General features: G+C 57.7%; 1 protein-coding gene across 1 annotated transcript in view; it reads right to left on the bottom strand.

Moving 5' to 3' along the window:
* CFAP74 (cilia and flagella associated protein 74) overlaps positions 1–18,390 on the bottom strand; it is a 52,271-nt gene extending 33,881 nt beyond the window's left edge. Inside the window, 13 exon segments of the mRNA XM_081224815.1 lie at positions 2,011–2,100; positions 2,500–2,566; positions 6,961–7,079; positions 7,398–7,571; positions 8,592–8,747; positions 9,796–9,997; positions 10,932–11,089; positions 11,505–11,607; positions 11,943–12,053; positions 12,912–13,058; positions 17,466–17,564; positions 17,852–17,992; positions 18,081–18,390. Coding sequence (XP_081080941.1) covers positions 2,011–2,100; positions 2,500–2,566; positions 6,961–7,079; positions 7,398–7,571; positions 8,592–8,747; positions 9,796–9,997; positions 10,932–11,089; positions 11,505–11,607; positions 11,943–12,053; positions 12,912–13,058; positions 17,466–17,564; positions 17,852–17,992; positions 18,081–18,388 — 1,875 coding nt within the window. The 5' untranslated portion in view covers positions 18,389–18,390.
* Between the last annotated feature and the right edge of the window lie 316 nt (positions 18,391–18,706).

Genomic DNA, 18,706 nt, shown 5'->3' with positions numbered 1-18,706 from the left:
CTCAGTGAAATAAGCTAGTCACAAAAGGGAAAATACCATGTGATTCCACTTATATAAGGTACTTAGAGTCATCAGATTTGTAGAGACAGAAAGCAGAATGGAGGTCGCCAGGGGCTGGAGGGAGTGTTTAATGGGGACAGAGCTTCGGTTTTGCAAAACGAAGAGTTCTAGTGAGGGCTGCACAACAGTGTGAAAGTACTTAATACCCCTGAACTGTGCACCTAAAAATGGTTACGATGGTGTATTCTATGCTATGTGTATTTTACCACAACTAAAGCCTAAAATAAAGAGACTTAAGAACCTAATAATCAAATGCAATGTGTGAGCTTGACTGTATCCCAGCTTAAACAATCAGTTATAAAAGCTGGTTTGGGGACATTTCAGTACATTTGAATGTGCACTGGGTGATAGGTGATAGCTAGGAATGTGGTTAATTTTATTCTAGATGCATGCTGACATTTTATAAGGATGGGTGTTGAGTGTTGTGATATTGCTAATTCACTTTGAAATGGGCCAGCAAAAACAGACAGGTAGACAGCTGAAGCAAGCGTGGCAAATGTTGACAATGATTGGACTCTGGAAGTGGGTATACGGATATACATTGTACTATTCTTTCTGGTCTTCATTACTTTGAAACTTTTCTTAATTAAAAGAAAAAATCAATTCTGCACAGCAAAGGAAATCACCAACAAAATGAAAAGGCAATCTATGGAATGGGAGAAAATATTTACAAATCACACACCTGATAAAGGGTTAATATCCAAAATATATGAAGAACTCACACAACTGAAGAGCAAAAAAACAAAAACAAAAACAAAAAACAATCTGATTTACAAATGGGCAGATGAACTGAATAGATATTTTCCCAAAGAAGACATCCAAATGGCCAACAGGTACCTGAAAGGTGCTCAGTATCACTAATCATCAGAGAAATGCAAATCAAAACCACAATGGGATATCATCTTATACCGTTGGAATATCTATTATCAAAAAGAAAGAAATAACAAGTGTTGGCAAGGACGTGGAGAAAAGGGAGCCCTCGTGCCCTGTTGGTGGGAAGGTAATTAGTGCAACCACTACGGAAAACAGTATGGAGGTTCCTCAAAAAATTATAAGTAGAATTACCATATGATCCAGCAATTCCACTTCTGGGTGTTTATCCAAAGGCATGAAATTGGTATCATCAGAAGAGTTATCTGCATGCCCATGTTCACTGAAGCACTATTTTTTTTTTTTTTTTTTTTTTTTTTTTTTGCGGTACGCAGACCTCTCACTGTGTGGCCTCTATTGTTGCGGAGCACAGGCTCCGGACACGCAGGCTCAGCGGCCATGGCTCAGGGGCCCAGCCACTCCGCAGCATGTGGGATCTTCCCGGACCAGGGCACGAACCCGTGTCGCCTGCATCGGCAGGTGGACTCTCAACCACTGCGCCACCAGGGAAGCCCGTGAAGCACTATTTACAAAAGCCAAGACATGGAAGCAACCTAAGTGGCCATTGATGGATGCATGGATAAAGAAAATGTGGTACATATAAAATGGAAAGTTATTCAGCCGTTAAAAAGGAAACCTTGCTATTTGTAACAACCTGGATGGTACTGAGCTAAGTGAAATAAGTCAGGCATAAAAGACAGATACTGTATGATCACACTTATACGTGGAATCTAAACAACATGGAACTCACAGATACAAAAACAGATGGTGGTTCCCAGAGGCAGGGGTGGGAGTGGGCAAAATGGGTGAAGGGGGTCCAAAGGTACATACTTCAGTTATAACGTCTGGGGATGTGAGATGCAGCATGGCGACTATAGCTCAAAAAAAGAAAGGAATCAAAGGGACCCCACAGAGCTTTCAGGATCTCCTCTGACCCGGGGTTCCTGCAATATGGGCTCCACCCAGCGCAGGACTCACCTGGACGTTTCCAGCATTGCTGAGGGTGCCCACCTCCCCAGGCTGGACGTCTCAGGCCCCGGCTGCCCACCCTCCCAACCCGGACGCTTGGCGAGAACTCACGGAGCATTTCTTCACTGAACATTTCAGTGGAACAGAAAACCTGCCCGTCTGAGCCAGAAACGAGATGTTTCCTTCCAGATCTTTGTTTACCTAAAAAGTAAAACCACCCAATCACCCACATGTTCGCAGCCTTCCGCAGTGACACGTGCTGTCCGCACAGTCACAGCCACCACCACCCCCGCCCGAGGGAGGGGTCCACAGAGCGCGCGCCCCCTTGGACCCGCTACCACGAGCGGTCACACCTGGCAGCCAGTGACACAGAGGAGCCGCCTTGTCACCCTGCTGGCATTGAGGAACATTCCAAAACGTTTTGGGCATAAAGCAGCCGAACAGGGGCCTGCGTGACCCCTTCTGAGGTGTGTCCCTCCTCCATCACAGCACTCTGTGGAGCCTGGCGGGCAGCGGAGACCCCGATTCCACCCACCACCCTCTTGCGACAGGGTGAGAAAATCCCCTTTTCCACGGCTTGGTGTTGGGCTCCACACTCACCATGGGCTTGAAGGTGACACGCACTTCACAGGACATGCCGGCTGACATGGGACCAGGGGGGTCAAAGCTGCAGGCACAATGATGAAGGCAGGAGGTGAGCATCCTGCCTTCGTGGAGCCAGCCCAGCTGGAAGCCACTGTCCAAACAGCTGGCGCCCCAGGGGGGCTTTGGGACCCTCCCTCTCGCCTGTCCTGGGTGCTGAGTCCCTGCTGCCTTGCCAGGACTCAATTCACAGGAGACGCTCGAGGAACATCTGAGTGTCAGTCGTGTGAGTGAAGGGCTGAGGGAAGGAAGGAAGGGGGAGGGGGAGGGAGGGAGGGAAGGAGGGGGAGGGAAGGAGAGGGAGGGAGGGAGGGAAGGAGAGGGAGGGAAGGAGGGAGGGAGGGGGAAGGGAGGGGGAGGGTAGGAGGGGGAGGGAAGGAGGGGGAGGGAGGGGGAGGGAAGGAGGGGGAGGGAGGGAGGGAGGGAAGGAGGGAGGGAGGAGGAAGGGAGGGGGAGGGAGGGAAGGAGAGGGAGGGAGGGGGAGGGAGGGAGGGAGGGAAGGAGAGGGAGGGAAGGAGAGGAAGGGAGGGGGAGGGAAGGAGAGGGAAGGAGGGGGAGGGAGAGGGAGGGAAGGAGAGGGAGGGAGGGGGAGGGAGGGAGAGGGAGGGAAGGAGAGGGAGGGAGGGGGAGGGAAGGAGAGGGAAGGAGGGAGAGGGAGGGAGGGAAGGAGGGGGAGGGAAGGAGAGGGAGGGAGGGGGAGGGAAGGAGAGGGAGGGAAGGAGGGGGAGGGAGGGAGGGAGGGAAGGAGGGGGAGGGAGGGAGGGAGGGAAGGAGGGGGAGGGAGGGAGGGAAGGAGAGGGAGGGAAGGAGAGGGAGGGAGGGAGGGAGGGAGGACGAAGGTGGGGGGAGGGAAGGAGGGGGAGGGAGGGAAGGAGGGGGAGGGAGGGGAGGAAGGGAGGGGGAGGGAAGGAGGGGGAGGGGAGGGAGGGAGGAGGGAAGGAGGGGGGAGGGAAGGAGGGGGAAGGGAGGGGGGAGGGAAGGAGGGGGAGGGAGGGAAGGAGGGAGGGAGGAGGAAGGGAGGGGGAGGGAAGTCCCCAGGGGTCAACTCCAGAGGGACAGATGCTCTGGGGTGAGCAGTGGTCACAGTCCCCCCGAGGACACGTGCCAGGCCTGAACCAAGGATCTAGGGTTTTAGGATCAAGGTCAGGTGTGTGAGACAGGTAAGGAGCCGGGACTGTGGGCCCTGCATTCAGCTGGAGCCCTCTGAGTCCCACTTTCAGTGAAAGACCCAGAAAAACAGCCCCACCTTCCCGGGTACACTTGGAGGGACGTGGTCTGGATTTGGATGAGAAAAAGAAGCCCCCACAGAATTTCTAACACAAAGTCCATTTTCACAAGGTTGGATTTTACCTACTGTACTTTGTATAGAAATACACAAGCTAAAAATTTAATATAAAAATCTGTCCCTGGCTGGCAGCGTCCTGGTGGCACCAGGCAGAAGCAAATCCAAAACTCCTCGGATTGGGAGGGAGGCATTTTGATGTCAGACTAATGGAGTCCCGAGGATGGAGCCTCAGCCGTGGGAAGATCAGAACCCAGATTTCAAAGTCCGCGCACAGACCAGCCGAAACACGGAGAGGAGCGGGGCCAGACTCCAAGGACGTCAGGAGAAAGACGCAGAGAATTACAGACATGAGAAAGAACGAGAAATACCAGCTGACCCGAAAAAGAACTTAGAATTTTCAGAAATGAGAAATACAGCAACTGAAATTAGACACATAATAAGCAATTTCAACAGCCGATTAGATACAACCAAGGAGAGAAGTACTCAACAGAGGGACAGACCCCAGGAAACACTGAGAAACCTGCTCAGGGAGATGACGGGGCGGGGGGGATGTGACACAGGCGTCAGGAGGTGTGGGGGGCACAGAATAGACAGGGTTCGAATCGGAGCACAGGGGCAGGTCTGTGAGGATGGGAGGTAGGCGACATCTGAAGGGACAGGGCGGAGAAAGGTCCACAGCTGTTCAAAGAGCTGAATCCTCCGATCGGGAAGCACAGGGAGTTCTAAGCAGCCCTAGGAAAGGTCAGTCCACACCAGACACACTGTGGTAGACATGCAGGACCCCAAGGGGAGGGCAAGCTCACGGCAACCTGAGGAAAAAGCTCGATAACCTACAAAGACAGGGGATCGGATGGAACAGCAACAGCAGAAAACAGGAGACAGGGGAGTAAGATCCTCAAAGTGTCGAGAGGAAATGCTGCCAATAAAAAATTCTTGCTCCAGGCTTGGGGAGGGGCGCCTCAGGGTGGCCTAGGTGACAGTGACCACCCGACTCTGGGCCTCTGCCGACTCCTCCAGAAACCCACAGCTCAACAGGAAGAACCAGCAACACAGGAAAACCCCCCCTGTCAGCACGCCTGGAAAGCAGAGAACACGCGGGCGATAAACACGTGAGCCTCTGCAGATCCTGCGTCCGGGCCACAGTCGGCACAGAACGGGACAGCGTGTCCTTCGCGGGGAGGCTGACCAGAGCTGTGGACTCAGGGAGCAGCCCCGGGAAGGCCCCTGGGGGCAGAGGGCAGGGCCTTTTGGAGGCTGCAGCACCCACAGCAGGAGCCGTGCAGAACTGGAAACTCCAGAGCCCCTGGGACCTCCAAGCTGAGGACAGAAGCTGGAGAAACCAGGGCGGGGAGGAGAAAAAACTCTTAACGGCAAAGGCAAAACGCTCAAGGAGCAGAAAAGAGGGTCCCGCGGAAGACACAGCAACGGTCGTTACAAGGAAAGTGAGGGGAAAACAAAACAGGAAAGAAGGAAGGATTACAGGGACCAGAAAGAAAATCAGACACAAAAGAGGACCCAAGTCAGGTATCAGCGGGGTCTCGAGGAAGAAACCTGAAACACTGGAACAGGGTAAAAATTTAAATACATCTGACCCACCTCCTAGAGTAATGAAAATAACAGAAATAAACAAATGGGACCTAACGAAACTTAAAAGCTTTTGCACAGCAAAGGAAACCATAAACAAGACAAAAACACAACCCTCAGAATGGGAGAAAATATTTGCAAATGAAGCAACGGACAAGGGATTCATCTCCAAAATATACAAAAAGCTCGTGGAGCTCAATATTAAAAAATACAAACAACCCAAATAAAAAATGGGTGGAAGACCTAAATAGACATTTCACCAAAGAAGACATAACAGATGGCCAAGAGGTACATGAAAAGTTTATCAACATCACTAATCATTAGAGAAATGCAAATCAAAACTACAATGAGGTATCACCTCACACCGGTCAGAATGGGCATCATCAGAAAATCTACAAACAATAAATGCTGGAGAGGGTGTGGAGAAAAGGGAACCCTCTTGCACTGTTGGTGGGACTGTAAACTGATACAGCCACTATGGAGAACAGTACGGAGGTTTCTTAAAAAATTAAAAATAGAATTACCATATGACCTAGCAATCCCAGTACTGGGCATATACCCTGAGAAAACCATAATTCAAAAAGACACATGCACCCTAATGTTCATTGCAGCACTATTTACAAAAGCCAGGACGTGGAACCAACCTAAATGTCCATAGACAGATGAATGGATAAAGAAGATGTGGTACATATATACAATGGAATATTACCCAGCCATAAAAAGGAATGAAATTGGGTCATTTGTAAAGATGTGGATGGACCTAGAGTCTGTCATACAGAGTGAAGTAAGTCAGAAAGAGAAAAACAAATACCGTACATTAATGCATATATATGGAATCTAGAAAAATGGTACAGGTGAACCTATTTACAGGGCAGGAATAGAGACGCAGACGTAGAGAACGGACATGTGGACACAGTGGGGGGAAGGGGAGGGTGGGACGAACTGGGAGATTAGGATTGACATATATATATACTACCACGTGTAAAATAGCTAGCTAGTGGGAACCTGCTGTAGAGCACAGGGAGCTCAGCTCGGTGCTCTGTGACCACCTAGATGGGGGGAATGGGGGTGGGTGGGAGGGAGGTCCAAGAGGGAGGGGATGTATGTAGACATACAGCTGATTCACTTCACTGTACAGTAGAAACTAACACAACATTGTAAAGCAATTTTACTCCAATAAAAAAAAAAGAATTATTGGATACAATTCAAAGAAAAGAAAAAAAATTTAAATACAGAGTTCAAGTACACAGTCCCAAAATAAAAGATGGCTTTTTTCTTCACCTTGAAAAGGCACAAGGCCCTCCAGGGAAATCATACCCAGGGTGATCAACCTCAAAACACAGTGAAGGGGAAAACATCAAGCCCTTTATCAGGGAAAACTGGGCTGGTCTCAGGAAGGCGAGGACCCACTTGACAAAATGCCCACGGGGACCCAAGTGGAAGGTTTTGTGCCCCAAATGTGGGTCCAATAAAAAGGCTCTGATAACAGTTGCAGGGACTGAAGCACCCGCCCACCGCGCCGCCCGCCTCCCCCCCGCCACCCCTAGTACTCGATGTGGATGAAGTCCCGGAGGCTCTCCTCCACGCCCACCAGCTTGCAGTAGTTAATCGTGTAGGTGGCGTTAATCAGCGTGATCTTTTTCTTGTACACTTTGCCGATATCAAAATCCTAGGAAAAGCAGATAAAAAGTTAGTGCTCCAAGTTTTCTGGCGGATGCTTCTCGGCACCTGACATTCCCGCCTGGGAGATGGGGACACCCTCCATGGTCTCATAGGACCCCCGCCTCAGGCAGGAAGCAGCCTCCTGGGGACCAGTGGGTGGGGGTCCCCCAGCAAAGGGTCGGGTAGTGCCTGGTTCCTCCAGAGGGACCAGGAAGGTGTGACATCCCAGCCCCCCAGGACAATCACCCTCCTGGGGCTGGAGTCTGACCCCTCATGTGAGACTGGGCCCTGTCCCCTCAGCCCCAGGCGAGGACCCTGGGCTCACCTTGAAGTGGATGAGTTTGGGCTTGCTGATGAAGGGACACCCTCTGAACTCGTGCCTGGATGCCACCTGCTTGTGGATCACCCCGCTGCGCAGCCGCTGCACAGTGCGCACCAGGATGTCCTTGTCCATCTTCCTTCCGCCCACGGGCTTCTGGTCCATGTCCTCCTTGGGCACCTGGGGTTTTGTGGGGATGGTGGCTGGCTCGGGAGCCCCCCCAGGCCTCCCCGAGGTCAGTTGGGGAGTAAAGGAAATGGACAGCCTGGAGCCGGGGGCCACCACGGCCGCATGGGGCCAGGGTGGGGTGGGCACCAGAAAGGTGGGGGAGGGGGTATGGCAGGGTCAGGGGAGAAACAAGGGGCCGAGCAGGGCTGTCCAGGATCTGGCGGATTTCCAGGAAATAATGGCAGAGGGGTATTTTCTAGATTTAAAATCAGGCCGAGAGAAAGTTCCTGAAAAGCTCTACAGGAAGCCACATTTTTTCAGTGGCACAAATAAAGGTGCCTCCCTGACCGGCTTAGTGACCTGAAGAGGGACCCTCGGGGGGCCTGGCTCCCGGTGCCCCTGCTGGCCCAGGGGCTGGCATCCTCCTGCCTCGCTCTCCTGGGTGGGAGCCGGCCTGCTGACCGGTGGTCCCCAGGCAGTGGCCGGGCCTGAGCAGAGCAGCGACACACGCCTCCTCAGAACCAGCGGAACCAAAATGGCTTTGCCCTCAGAGCAATGGGAACCAACTTGTGCACAGACCAAGGGCGGGCGATGTCCTGCAGGTGGCCATGGGCCTCGGCTGACCAACGCAGGGACAGAGCCAGAGCCTGTGTCCTGCTGCGTGCAGTGGACACTCGCTAACTTCTCGGCCCCCAGAGCTGTGCCTGCCCTTTTAGAACCAGGACGACCCGTGCTCTGGATGGTGCGTGTTTCTTGACAAAAGGCCGTCAAAGGGAGTGTGAACTCATGCCTTTTTCTAGCAACACATTTCCCCAGTAGTAAGCTGGAGAATTAGGACTTGGCCCCCACCCCTCGAGCCCCCAGCCTGCATCCCTCTGGGTGTGGCCACCACCGGCCCTGTGGTTGTCTGGGAGGGAGGTGGCTAGGAGGAACCGCAGAGCAACCCCGCGAGGGGGGCCGCCACAGTCGCCACGACAGGGTGGAGACGTGGGAGACGGATGAAAAGATGTGGCCGCGTGTCCGAGGGGCTACCTGGTACGGCTTGTAGTCTTCCTTCCAGAGCCCGGGGATCTCCGGCTGAACCAGTGTCCCTGCCTCCTGGCCAAGGCTCCCCTCGTCCGCCTGGACGGACTCACTGGACACGGCCTTCACTGGCTGAGAGGCTTGGGGTAACGCAGACCTGCCCTCCTAGAGTTGGGGAGAGGAACGCAACAGCTTATTCTAGAAAACAGAGAGTGTACTGACCGGGAGGAAGAAAGTACGAACCCTCGGGACTCCAGGGCCTCGGCAGACAAGCCAGCCCCGCTCTGCACCCAGAGACCAGAGCACACACGGGTTTGTGACTTCTCTTTACAGCATGAGCGTCTTCACACATCGTGAAAGCCTGGTCTCCAATGCCCACAAGAGCCACGAAACACTCTGACTTAAGGACACCCCGGAACCCCCTTCACGGACCCTCAGCTGCTCTAGGGCCAGACGGGGCCTCCCTCCGGGGACATCAGGCTGGCACAGGGACAAGAATGGAGGGCGATGTTGCTGCAGGCGTGAGAAAGGCCCCACGCGGAGAAGGGCAGGAGCACGGCCGGGGGTGAGAGGACAGAGAGGCACGGCTTCGGGGGGCACCGCGAGCAGAGTGGGGACCCCGCGGGGGTCACCCACGAAGCAGCCTGGGGGTCGCGGCTGGCAGCGCATTGCTGGAGCCAGTGACCTGGGCCTTCAGGCTGGGGGCGCACAGGGCAGAAGCAGAAGGGCTGCCGGGCTCAGGATGGGTCCCGACGTCCCTACCCCACACCCTCAGGGACAGGTAAGCAGGTCACCTATGGGGCGACCGGCACAGGGCCAGCCCTCTATGTGAGGACTGAGTGAGGGTATGGAGGGAAGCGGCCCGACTCCGGGGCGAGCGTGCGTTGGGGGTGGACGGGGGCACACGTCTCCCCTGGGCCGTGATGGGCCTTTGGTCACCAGCCTGGCTCTGGCATCTGGGGACAGGTAAGGTGGCCCAAGACAATCCTGTTCAGGGGACATGTGGCGGTGGGGGGCTGCTTCCCCAGGCGGGCAAGGCGCCGGAGACCGGGGGGAGCCGCAAGGGACATGGAACACGGGCACCAGGGCTGGGGCCGCCTGGCGACCAGAGGCTGTGCCTGCGCCCGGCGAAGGGGCGGAGGGCAGGAGTGCTCTCTGTGGTCCTGCTCTGGGCTGGCCGGTGCGGTCCAGCGTAGCAGGGGCGTCCGCTCACCGGGGCGCAGCAGGGCGGCTCCACCGTGCTCTTCCCGGCATGGAAGGCGGCCACGTAGCTCCAGGTCTGGTCCCTCAGGATCGGCTGGCCCGCGGGTCTGGGGGGCGAGGGCCGCTGCTTCCTCCTGTCCTCCTCGGCCTCCTCCTTCAAGATCCGACTCACAATCTCGTGCTTCCTGAGCTTCTGCTCCTCCTCGAAGGCGCTGCGGGGAAAACGCCAGCTGTGCCCGGACCCCGAGAGGCTCGGCCCGCAGGAGCCGACGGAGGGAGCCCAGGCGGGCGGCCAGGCCAGAGACCCGGGACGCGAACCTCCAGCCCAGCGCCGTCCCCGCCACAAGCCTCGACCCCCCGTGAGCTGCCGCGTCCCCCGCTCCGGGTTCCCAGGCGCCGCGGGGCGCCCTGAGGCTCAGACAGGGGCAGCCGCTGGCGCCTCCCACCTGCCAGGACTAAGGGCTTCGAGGCAGGAGGAGATGCACCCGGGACCCCTGCGGGTGGGCGGTGACCCAACGCGGGGGATGGCCCTCAGGGCACCGCGACTCCCCAGTGACAGGACCGGGCGGCCACACCTGGGCAGGTGCTGACAGTGACCACGATGGGCGGGGCTGCGTGTGGGGGGAGGGACAGGCCCTCCAGGACGAAGAGGAAACGACAGAACCCTGTGTGCACGGCGGGGCTGAGGCAGGAGAGGCGGCCACCTCGCTCCTGCATCTTGGGAAGTCCCCGGGGGGGCCCCTGTCTCTCAGGTCGGATGCAGCCTGGGGAGCTGAGAACGGGGAAGTTGCAGGCCGAGGGGTACTTAGGGGATGACGGGGTGCAGTGTGGACTGAGGCAGCGCTGAGCCCTGGTTTGGGGGAGCCCAGAAAGTGAGCCCCGGCCGCCCGCAGCCTCTGGGAGGGAGGAGGCCACGGGCGGGGGATGCCCAGGGCAGCAGGGGCAGTGGGGGCTGTGCCTGAGGCCCAGGAGAGGTCCCGCCTGTTGGGGGCTGGAGAGCAGGGCGTGGAGAGCGGGGCTTGCAGGATGCGGGGGGAGGGGGCCGAGGGGGGGAGGGGGAGGCCCAGGGAGAGAGGCAGCCTCGCCGCAGGTTGTGACAGACACACCCGCCCACCGCTCTGGGATGCCGCCCTGCCAGGCCCTCACCGGTTCTGGGCCTCCAGCTCCTGGCGTCGGCGTTGATGGCAAAAGTGCTTGAAAGCGTCCCCACCTTGGGCCAGAATCACCTCCTTCTCGGCCTGGGCCTTCTGTTCCGCCAGCTCTGCCTTGGCCTGGCCCCATGCTTGAAACTTCCGGAGTGTCTCCTTGGGAATAGAGAACACGGAGGTACCAGCAGCCGCAGGTGTGCGCGTGCGCAGTGGAGCTTTCTGTGGGCTGGGTGCTCTCAAACCGTACCAGAGACACCGGAGGTCAACGTTTGTGGAAATCACCACTGCTCCCACCTGCACCCGCCTCCTGCAGCCGCCCCCTCCCCAAAATCCTCAGGGGCTTCCCGAGGCCAGAGCCCCGCGGTCTCCACTGGGCTGGCGGCTCACTGCGCATCCCTCCCCGCTTCCCTGGTCTAAGTGCCCCCCAGGCCCCGGGGGGTATCACTTCCCCTGGGAAGGCCCAGGGCTCCAGCACTCGCCTCGCCGAGCCCAGGTCCCCCTGGAGCGTGGGAGCCTGTCCCAGGGCAGGTGAGCGCATCCTGAGGGGGTCCGGAGGTGGGGCCAGTCCTACCCGGTTGGCGGAGATGCTGTTCTTCAGGGCCAGCACGGCGTCCATGCGCCTGCGCGTGTGCTCGCGGGTCTCCAGCTCCTCTCTCCGCTCCTGCTCGCGGACCCTGGCGGGGAGGACCTGCTCATGCCCCAGCGGCCACCGGTGGGGAGGAGCCCCAAGGAAGCAGCCAAGTGCGATGATGTTAAAGGCAAGTGGGAAAGAGCTGGGCTGCGCGTGGACCACGGGGAAACGTGAAACCGTTTCTCTAGACTGGAGTCCTCGTCTGAAACTAACGGCTATCAGCTAAAAACTGAAAACACATCTATTCTTTCTGGGTGATGAGGTGACGGCTCAATGATAAAATCGGAGAGTTTCCAAACGAAGGCAACTGATCCACTTTCTCAGGTTCCCCTGTGTGGGCGGGGGTGGGGGTGACGGGAGAGAAGAGAGCCGCTGTACCTCCCCAGGGAGGCCTTCAGGAACTTCACGGCCTTCCGATGGTTCTTCTGGGCATCTTCCACCAGCTTCTGGTGCCTGAGCCCGTGCTCCTTCTGCAGGTACACGGACCTCCTGCAGGGACACGGGGCAGCGGGAACAGGGACACGTCCTGTGCAGGCTTGGCCGCAGAGGGCCCGGGACCAGGGCTAAGTGCATGAGGCGGGAGGGCCCTGCGCTGTGCCTGGTAGGGGGCGGGGCCCTGGGGACCCTGTGGGTATCCACAGGCTCGGAAACCACGGAAGCAGCAGGAAGATCTGGCAACGGGTTGGACGAGGTGGGGGGTGGGAGAGCAGGAGGACCTGTGAGGACCCTGTGCAGGGGCGAGGGCGAGGGCGGGGGGCCCCTGGGGGGCGCTGCATTCCCCCCTCCCCCCGCCTGCAGCACACCTACTCCACCGGCCCCGCCCTCAGAAGCAGCTGCCCGCGGGGAATGGGCGGTGTCGGGGCCTCAGGAGGACAGGCCACAAGGAGCGGCCAGAGCCGGGAAGAGGGCAGGGCGTCCAGGAGGGAGGCGGCTATCAGGTCAGGGAGTGCGCGTGTCCCAAGCCACTCTGCCCAGGCTGGGGCTGGGTGGGCAGGGGCGCAGGCGTGGGCCTGGGGGGAGTCGCAGGTCGCAGGCGTGGGGCGGGGGGGGCTCACAGGCATGGGCCTGGGGGGAGTTGCAGGCGTGGGCCTGAGGGGTGTCGCAGGTGTGGGCGGGGGGAGGTCGCAGGCGTGGGGCGGCGGGGGGGCGCAGGCGTGGGGCGGGAGGGGGTCGCAGGCGTGGGCCGGGGGGGCTCAGGCGTGGGCCGGGGGGGTTGCAGGTGTGGGCCGGGGGGCCGCAGGTGTGGGCCGGGGGTGGCCGCAGGCGTGGGCCAGGGGTGGTCGCAGGCGTGGGGCGGGGTGGGGGCGCAGGTGTGGGCCTGGGGGGGGCCCCCAGGCCTGGACCTACCGCACCCGCAGCAGCCGGTTCCGCTCTGCCTTCCCCGAGGCCCCCCTCTCCCGGAGGCACTTCCTGGCAGCCGGGGCCTCTGCTCGGGCCGACTTGCGGGCGTCCTCCAGCTGCCTCTCCTGGATCTCGATGTGCCACATGGCGCTCCTTGCAAACAGGAGGCGCTTCTGTTTACGCTGGCAAAGGGGTTGGAGAGCCGGGCCACGCCCCCCACGCAGCGTCCACTCCAGGGCTCCGCCACCGAGTTTGACCAACATCCAGGCCCCTTGTGTCCTGCAACACTGCCCTGCTCTGTCCCTGAAGCCCTGCTCTCTGGGCCCAGGGACGCAGTGACCGTGCCACGTGGCACCTGCCACGAGCTTCATGCTTTGCTTACGTGCCTCTCATTCCCGTGAAAACAGGCAGGGACTCCAAGTGTTGTACTCACTGCTGACCCTACATGCTTACATCGGGGCCTGGCACTCAGCAGGTGCTCAGGGACCGTGAGTGACACCGTCTAAGCCACCGAGCCCCAAGTTCACACGTGACCCTGAAGGAAGCCCCTGCGGACAGCAGACGCCTGCTGTGTGGCCCGCCTGCTCTCAGCCCACACTTGGGGGGACTCATCGACGTCCCTGCAGCCTGGGGTGCCCTTGAGCCTGGGCACACAGACTCTGGCAGCAACACAGGAGGGCCCTGAAACCACGTCCCCCCAAGAATAGGTTCAAGGGGTCACTACTTTGTCCAAGGGGATGCTGACTAGGAAGGGGAGCCAGGTGCGCTTCCAACGGGAGCCAGTGAGACCCCCGGGCTGCCCTGCTCAGTGGGGAAGCAGACAGCAGTGGACTCTACGGCCATGAAGGGAGACACCGGCCATGCACGAGGACATGAATGCCTCTCATGGCTGCTGTGTGGCATGGAGGAGACGGGCACGGGGGCTAAACACTGCAGGGTCTGCACACACCTAACACTAAGGGGCAGAGGACACCCGCGGTCACCTGGGGTCAGCACTGCTGATGGCCAGGATGCACAAGGGACGTTTGACATACATTTTCCTGCATGTAAATTAGACCTAAGTAAAGCTGATTAAAAAGAAAGTAGGGCTTCCCTGGTGGCGCAGTGGTTGAGAGTCCGCCTGCCGATGCAGGGGACACGGGTTCGTGCCCTGGTCCGGGAAGATCCCACATGCCATGGAGCAACTGGGCCCATGAGCCGTGGCTGCTGAGCCTGCGCGTCCGGAGCCTGAGCTCCGCAATGGGAGAGGCCGCAACAGTGAGAGGCCCACATACTGCAAAAAAAAAAAGAAAAAAAAAAAAAAGAAAGTAAATGGGCAGCAGCCGCGCCCACATGAGGAGGAGCAGGCAGGTGGGCTATGGGGGGTCAGGGCCAGCCGCAGCGGGGCAGGGTCAGCAGACGGGTACTTGGCAGGAGGAGAAGCGAGTGAAAACACTGAAGGTGATGGGAGACAGGTTCCGACTGTGGGAGAAGAAGTGTCCCATCAGACGGGGAGATGAGGGTGCGCCTCTGGGTCTGCTGGAGCTGGAATCACGGGTGTCAACTCCTGGTTCTAACGCAGACACACAGAGACATGCACGTGCTTCCCAGTGGGGCCACCTGGTGCCCAGCCCTAGGTCCCTAAACACCACTCTCCCCTGTGAGAAACCAACGCTCTGGCTTGGTCCAGACAACCGGCTAGGTCTAGGACTAGGGCGGACAGGAAACAAGTGGGCTAGGAACACATCGTTACCCCAGAAAGCACTCGAAGAACGACAGGGAGCCTGCTTGAAAGAGGTGCTAACTGGCCGAATTGGGGGTGACTGGAGCATGAAAATAAACAATGATGATGGGACTTCCCTGGTGGCACAGTGGTGAAGAATCTGCCTGCCAATGCAGGAGACACGGGTTCGAGCCCTGGTCCGGGAATGTCCCACATGCTGCGGAGCAACTAAGCCCGTGCCCCACAACTACTGAGCCTGCGCTCTGGTGCCCGCAAGCCGCAACTACTGAGCCTGAATGCCACAACTACTGAGCCCACGCACCTAGAGCCCGTGCTCCTCAACAAGAGAAGCCACCACAATGAGAAGCCCACGCACCGCAACGAAGGGTAGACCCCGCTCGCAACAACTACAGAAAGCCCGTGCATAGCAGTGGAGACCCAACACAGCCAAAAATAAATAAATTAATTAATTTAAAAAAAATGATGGAGCAGGTTATAACCCACTGCATAGAACAGAAGTCGAAGAGTCTACACTGACACGTAAAGAAACATGGGGAAGAGAACACTGTTCTTTACAGCGGAACGCTAACTTGTACATTTAGAAGGAATTACGGAATTAGAAAATTGCCCTTTGACAACAATCATCATAACTGAATCAAGAGAGAAGCATCAATAAATGCAAACACCAGAGCGTAAAAGGGATGAGGATGGGGTTTTCCACTCTCACAGTATGTACCACAAATTCCATGTTAGTTTCCAAAGGAAAAGTGTGACTCTGCATTGAAGAAACCCTGAGTGGGACTTCCCTGGTGGTCCAATGGGTAAGACTCTGTGCTCCCAATGCAGGGGGCCCAGGTTCGATCCCTGGTCAGGGAACTAGATCCCACATGCATGCTGCAACTAAAGATCTCACACGCTGCAACTGAGACCTGGTGTAGCCTAAATAAATAAATAAAATTAATATTTTTTTTAAAAGTGTAAACTTTAGGGACTTCCCTGGTGGTCCAGTGGTTAAGACTCCTAGCTCCCGATGCAGGAGGCCTGTGTTCGATCCCTGGTCAGGGAACTAGATCCCGCATGCCTCAACTAAGACCCAGCACAGCCAAATAAATAAATAAATATTTTAAAAAATTGTGTAAACCTTAAAACCAAAAAAAAAAAACCCCTGCACACCCCATCTCGATCAAGCGACCAAAGTTCCCCCACTGGAAATGGGACCGGTGGCCATCGTATGCCTTGTTGGTGGTGGGGGGGGGCAGGCAGCACACGGGGGGTTCTAGACCGCCGCCCTGAGGAAACATCACACACAGGCAACTCGGGGGACGTTTCCTGGCCCAGATGCTTCAAAACCATCAATGTCACAAGCGTCACGGGAAGACTGAGGGTCTTTCCTACTGGAGGTGGGGCGACCCCATGCAACCCCCAAGGTGTGAAGTGTCACTGGGATGGTGGGGAGAGCAAGGAGACACCGGGGGTTCTTGGTGCTATTTCTGCAACTCTTCTGTGAATTTGAAATTGTTTCAAAATTTAGAAGTTTTTAAAAAAGCTAAATGGACCATACAGTGATCCGACACAGGCAGGGCCCCGGGGGCTTCGCGGCGCTGGTGGGGACCAGCTGGTGCAGAGAGGAAGCTGCCAAGACAAGCTCCGCGTACAGGGTTTGACGCAGCACAGTGTCTCCTAGCTGGGGTTGGGGGAGGGGACGCTCTCAGAAAAGGTGTGAGGCTCTTTTAAAAATCCTGCTGGTCGTTCTCTGGAGGCTCAAAGAGCAGGAAAAAAGGAAAAAGAAGATGATTTCACAGTTCCTGAGAACTCAGGCAAACATGGAGAACGCGCAAAACACTTAAACAATGGAAAGTCTCAGCTACCTTTCAATTTTTAGGCAGCTTGAAAGTCAAGCACAAAATGTCATTCTTCATCTTCAAACCCGTCCCTGCTCAATGGCCTGGACTTACACACTGTCCTGCGGCACGGCCGTCATCTTCGCCTGCAGGTCCCTCTCGTTCCTCAGCTCTGAGCACAGGCGCTGGGATGCTGCCCTGCAGAGGGCAGGTGGGTCAGGGCCTCAGGGGCTGCCGGCCTTCAGGCTCAGCGATGCCTTCGCCTGACTTTTCGTCTAAACTGGCCGACTGGGAGGGCAGGGCTGTGGCCGAAGGAAGACTTCTCCTGGGCCCATTTCGTGGATCTGACCCGGCTCCCGCCCCCTCCCGCCCCCTCTCCACTGGCCTCTCATTCTTCCAAGGATGGGGAGCCAGCCCCCTGGTTGCCAGCCCCTCAGGAAGGACCCAGCACACTCACCTAACGACTAGAAGCATCTTGGGGGCCAAAAAGCCCCTGAGAGACCCTCCTGGCCGAGCCCACTCTGAGATCTACTTCATCTCCCTCTGCCCTCCTGTCACCCAAGCCCAGTTACACTCTGAGGTGTAGCCACTTCGTGGGGGCGCTCAGATGAACAGGGTGGGTGGGCGGGCACAGGACAGAGAGGTGTGCCGCCCCACAAGACACCCCTCTAAGGGCGGGAGCGGGCGGGGCATCTCTCGGAGAGCGGCCTGGAGGGACACTGACCAGAGGGCTCTGGGCTGCAGGCACATGACCTGGCATCCTTGCCTGCTGCCCTGAGCCCTGCACTCACTGCCCCACCCCAGCCGTTGTGCCGCTGTCCCTACCACTCTTGTCCCAGCCTGCAGGTCCCCTCCTCAGGGAGGCCTCCCCTGGCCACCTGCCTCAAAGTGATCGCCCCTCCTGACTCGTGGCCACCTGACTCCTGATGTCCACTTGGGTTGCCCGATTCCCACACGGCCGGGAAGTGGGTCCGCCCCCCCGCGCCCGCCGGCCCCAGGGCCCCACCTCCGACTTACGTGTTACCGGCGGCTCCCTCCGCGGCCAGGCCGGCCGCCCCGCTCTCCTGCTGCTCGGCGAGGGGCCCCATCCTCCGGAGGCAAGCACGCAGCTCCACCCTGAAAGTCGGAGCCCGCATCGGTAAACGGCTCCCTGCACCCCAGGCCCTCCGATCGGGGCGGGGCCGGCAGCTGGCACAGGCTCTCCTGCGGGCATCTCAAGCATTTAGGAGTAAAGTTTCACGATGTCATCAATTTGCCTTCAAGTTTCAACTTTTCTGTGTTTGAAATTTTTCTTCGCAGACATTGGAGAACACACTGCAGTGTCACCACCAATCAGACAGGAGTGGAGGGCGGTGAACCCTGCACAGATGGGCCCCGGCCAGAGCCCGGCCCGCCCCACTCACCTCGTTTTCTGAATGAAAAGGTCTTTCTCTTCATGCAGCTGGTCTAGGTGGCTCAGGTCCCTCCGCAGGAGTGAGGCCTGCGTTCTGTCCTGGACGGCTGGTCTCTGCTTCCTCTTGTCTGCATCCTGCTCTTTCCCTGGACTTAACACAGAAAGGACGCCCGCTGCCATCCCGTGGGGAGCGCGTCCTGCCCCTGCCCCTCCCCCTCCCCCTGCCCCGGGTTAATTACCAGGAGCTTCCTGGGTCCGCCTTGTTCTCAGCCTCCCCAGGGACAGAGCCCAGCACAAACTCCGAATCCTCCAGTTCATCTGTTTCTAGAAATAGAGTGAGAGTTAAAACAACAGAATGCAGGGCTTCCCTGGTGGCGCAGTGGTTGAGAGTCCGCCTGCCGATGCAGGGGACACGGGTTCGTGTCCTGGTCTGGGAGGATTCCACATGCCGCGGAGCGGCTGGGCCCGTGAGCCATGGCTGCTGAGCCTGCGCGTCCGGAGCCTGTGCTCCGCAACGGGAGAGGCCACAACAGTGAGAGGCCCGCATACAGCAAAAAAAAAAACCAAAAAAACAGAATGCAGATGGAGACCTTCAAGCCTGAAGTTCCAGGGTAAATCCTGACACACGCAAACTGGGCAATGATGGGATGGCGGCTCAGAGCAGTGGTTCTCAAAGTGTGGCCCAGGGAACCCTTCCAAGGGGTCTGCAAAGTCAAAACTATTTTCATAATAATAGCAAAACACTATTGTCTTTCCCACCCTTGTTTCATGAGTGTAGAGTGGAGTTTTCTAAAGGCCACATGACGAGATATCAGAGCATACTAGTCAGAGGCAGACGTGAAATCCAGCTGCCTGCACTTAAACC

Source organism: Mesoplodon bidens, assembly GCF_964165515.1.
Source record: "Mesoplodon bidens genome assembly, chromosome: 2".
In the NCBI taxonomy this organism is placed as follows: domain Eukaryota; kingdom Metazoa; phylum Chordata; class Mammalia; order Artiodactyla; family Ziphiidae; genus Mesoplodon; species Mesoplodon bidens.
Note: the sequence above shows the minus strand (reverse complement) of the source record. Positions and strands in the feature narration are given on the sequence as shown.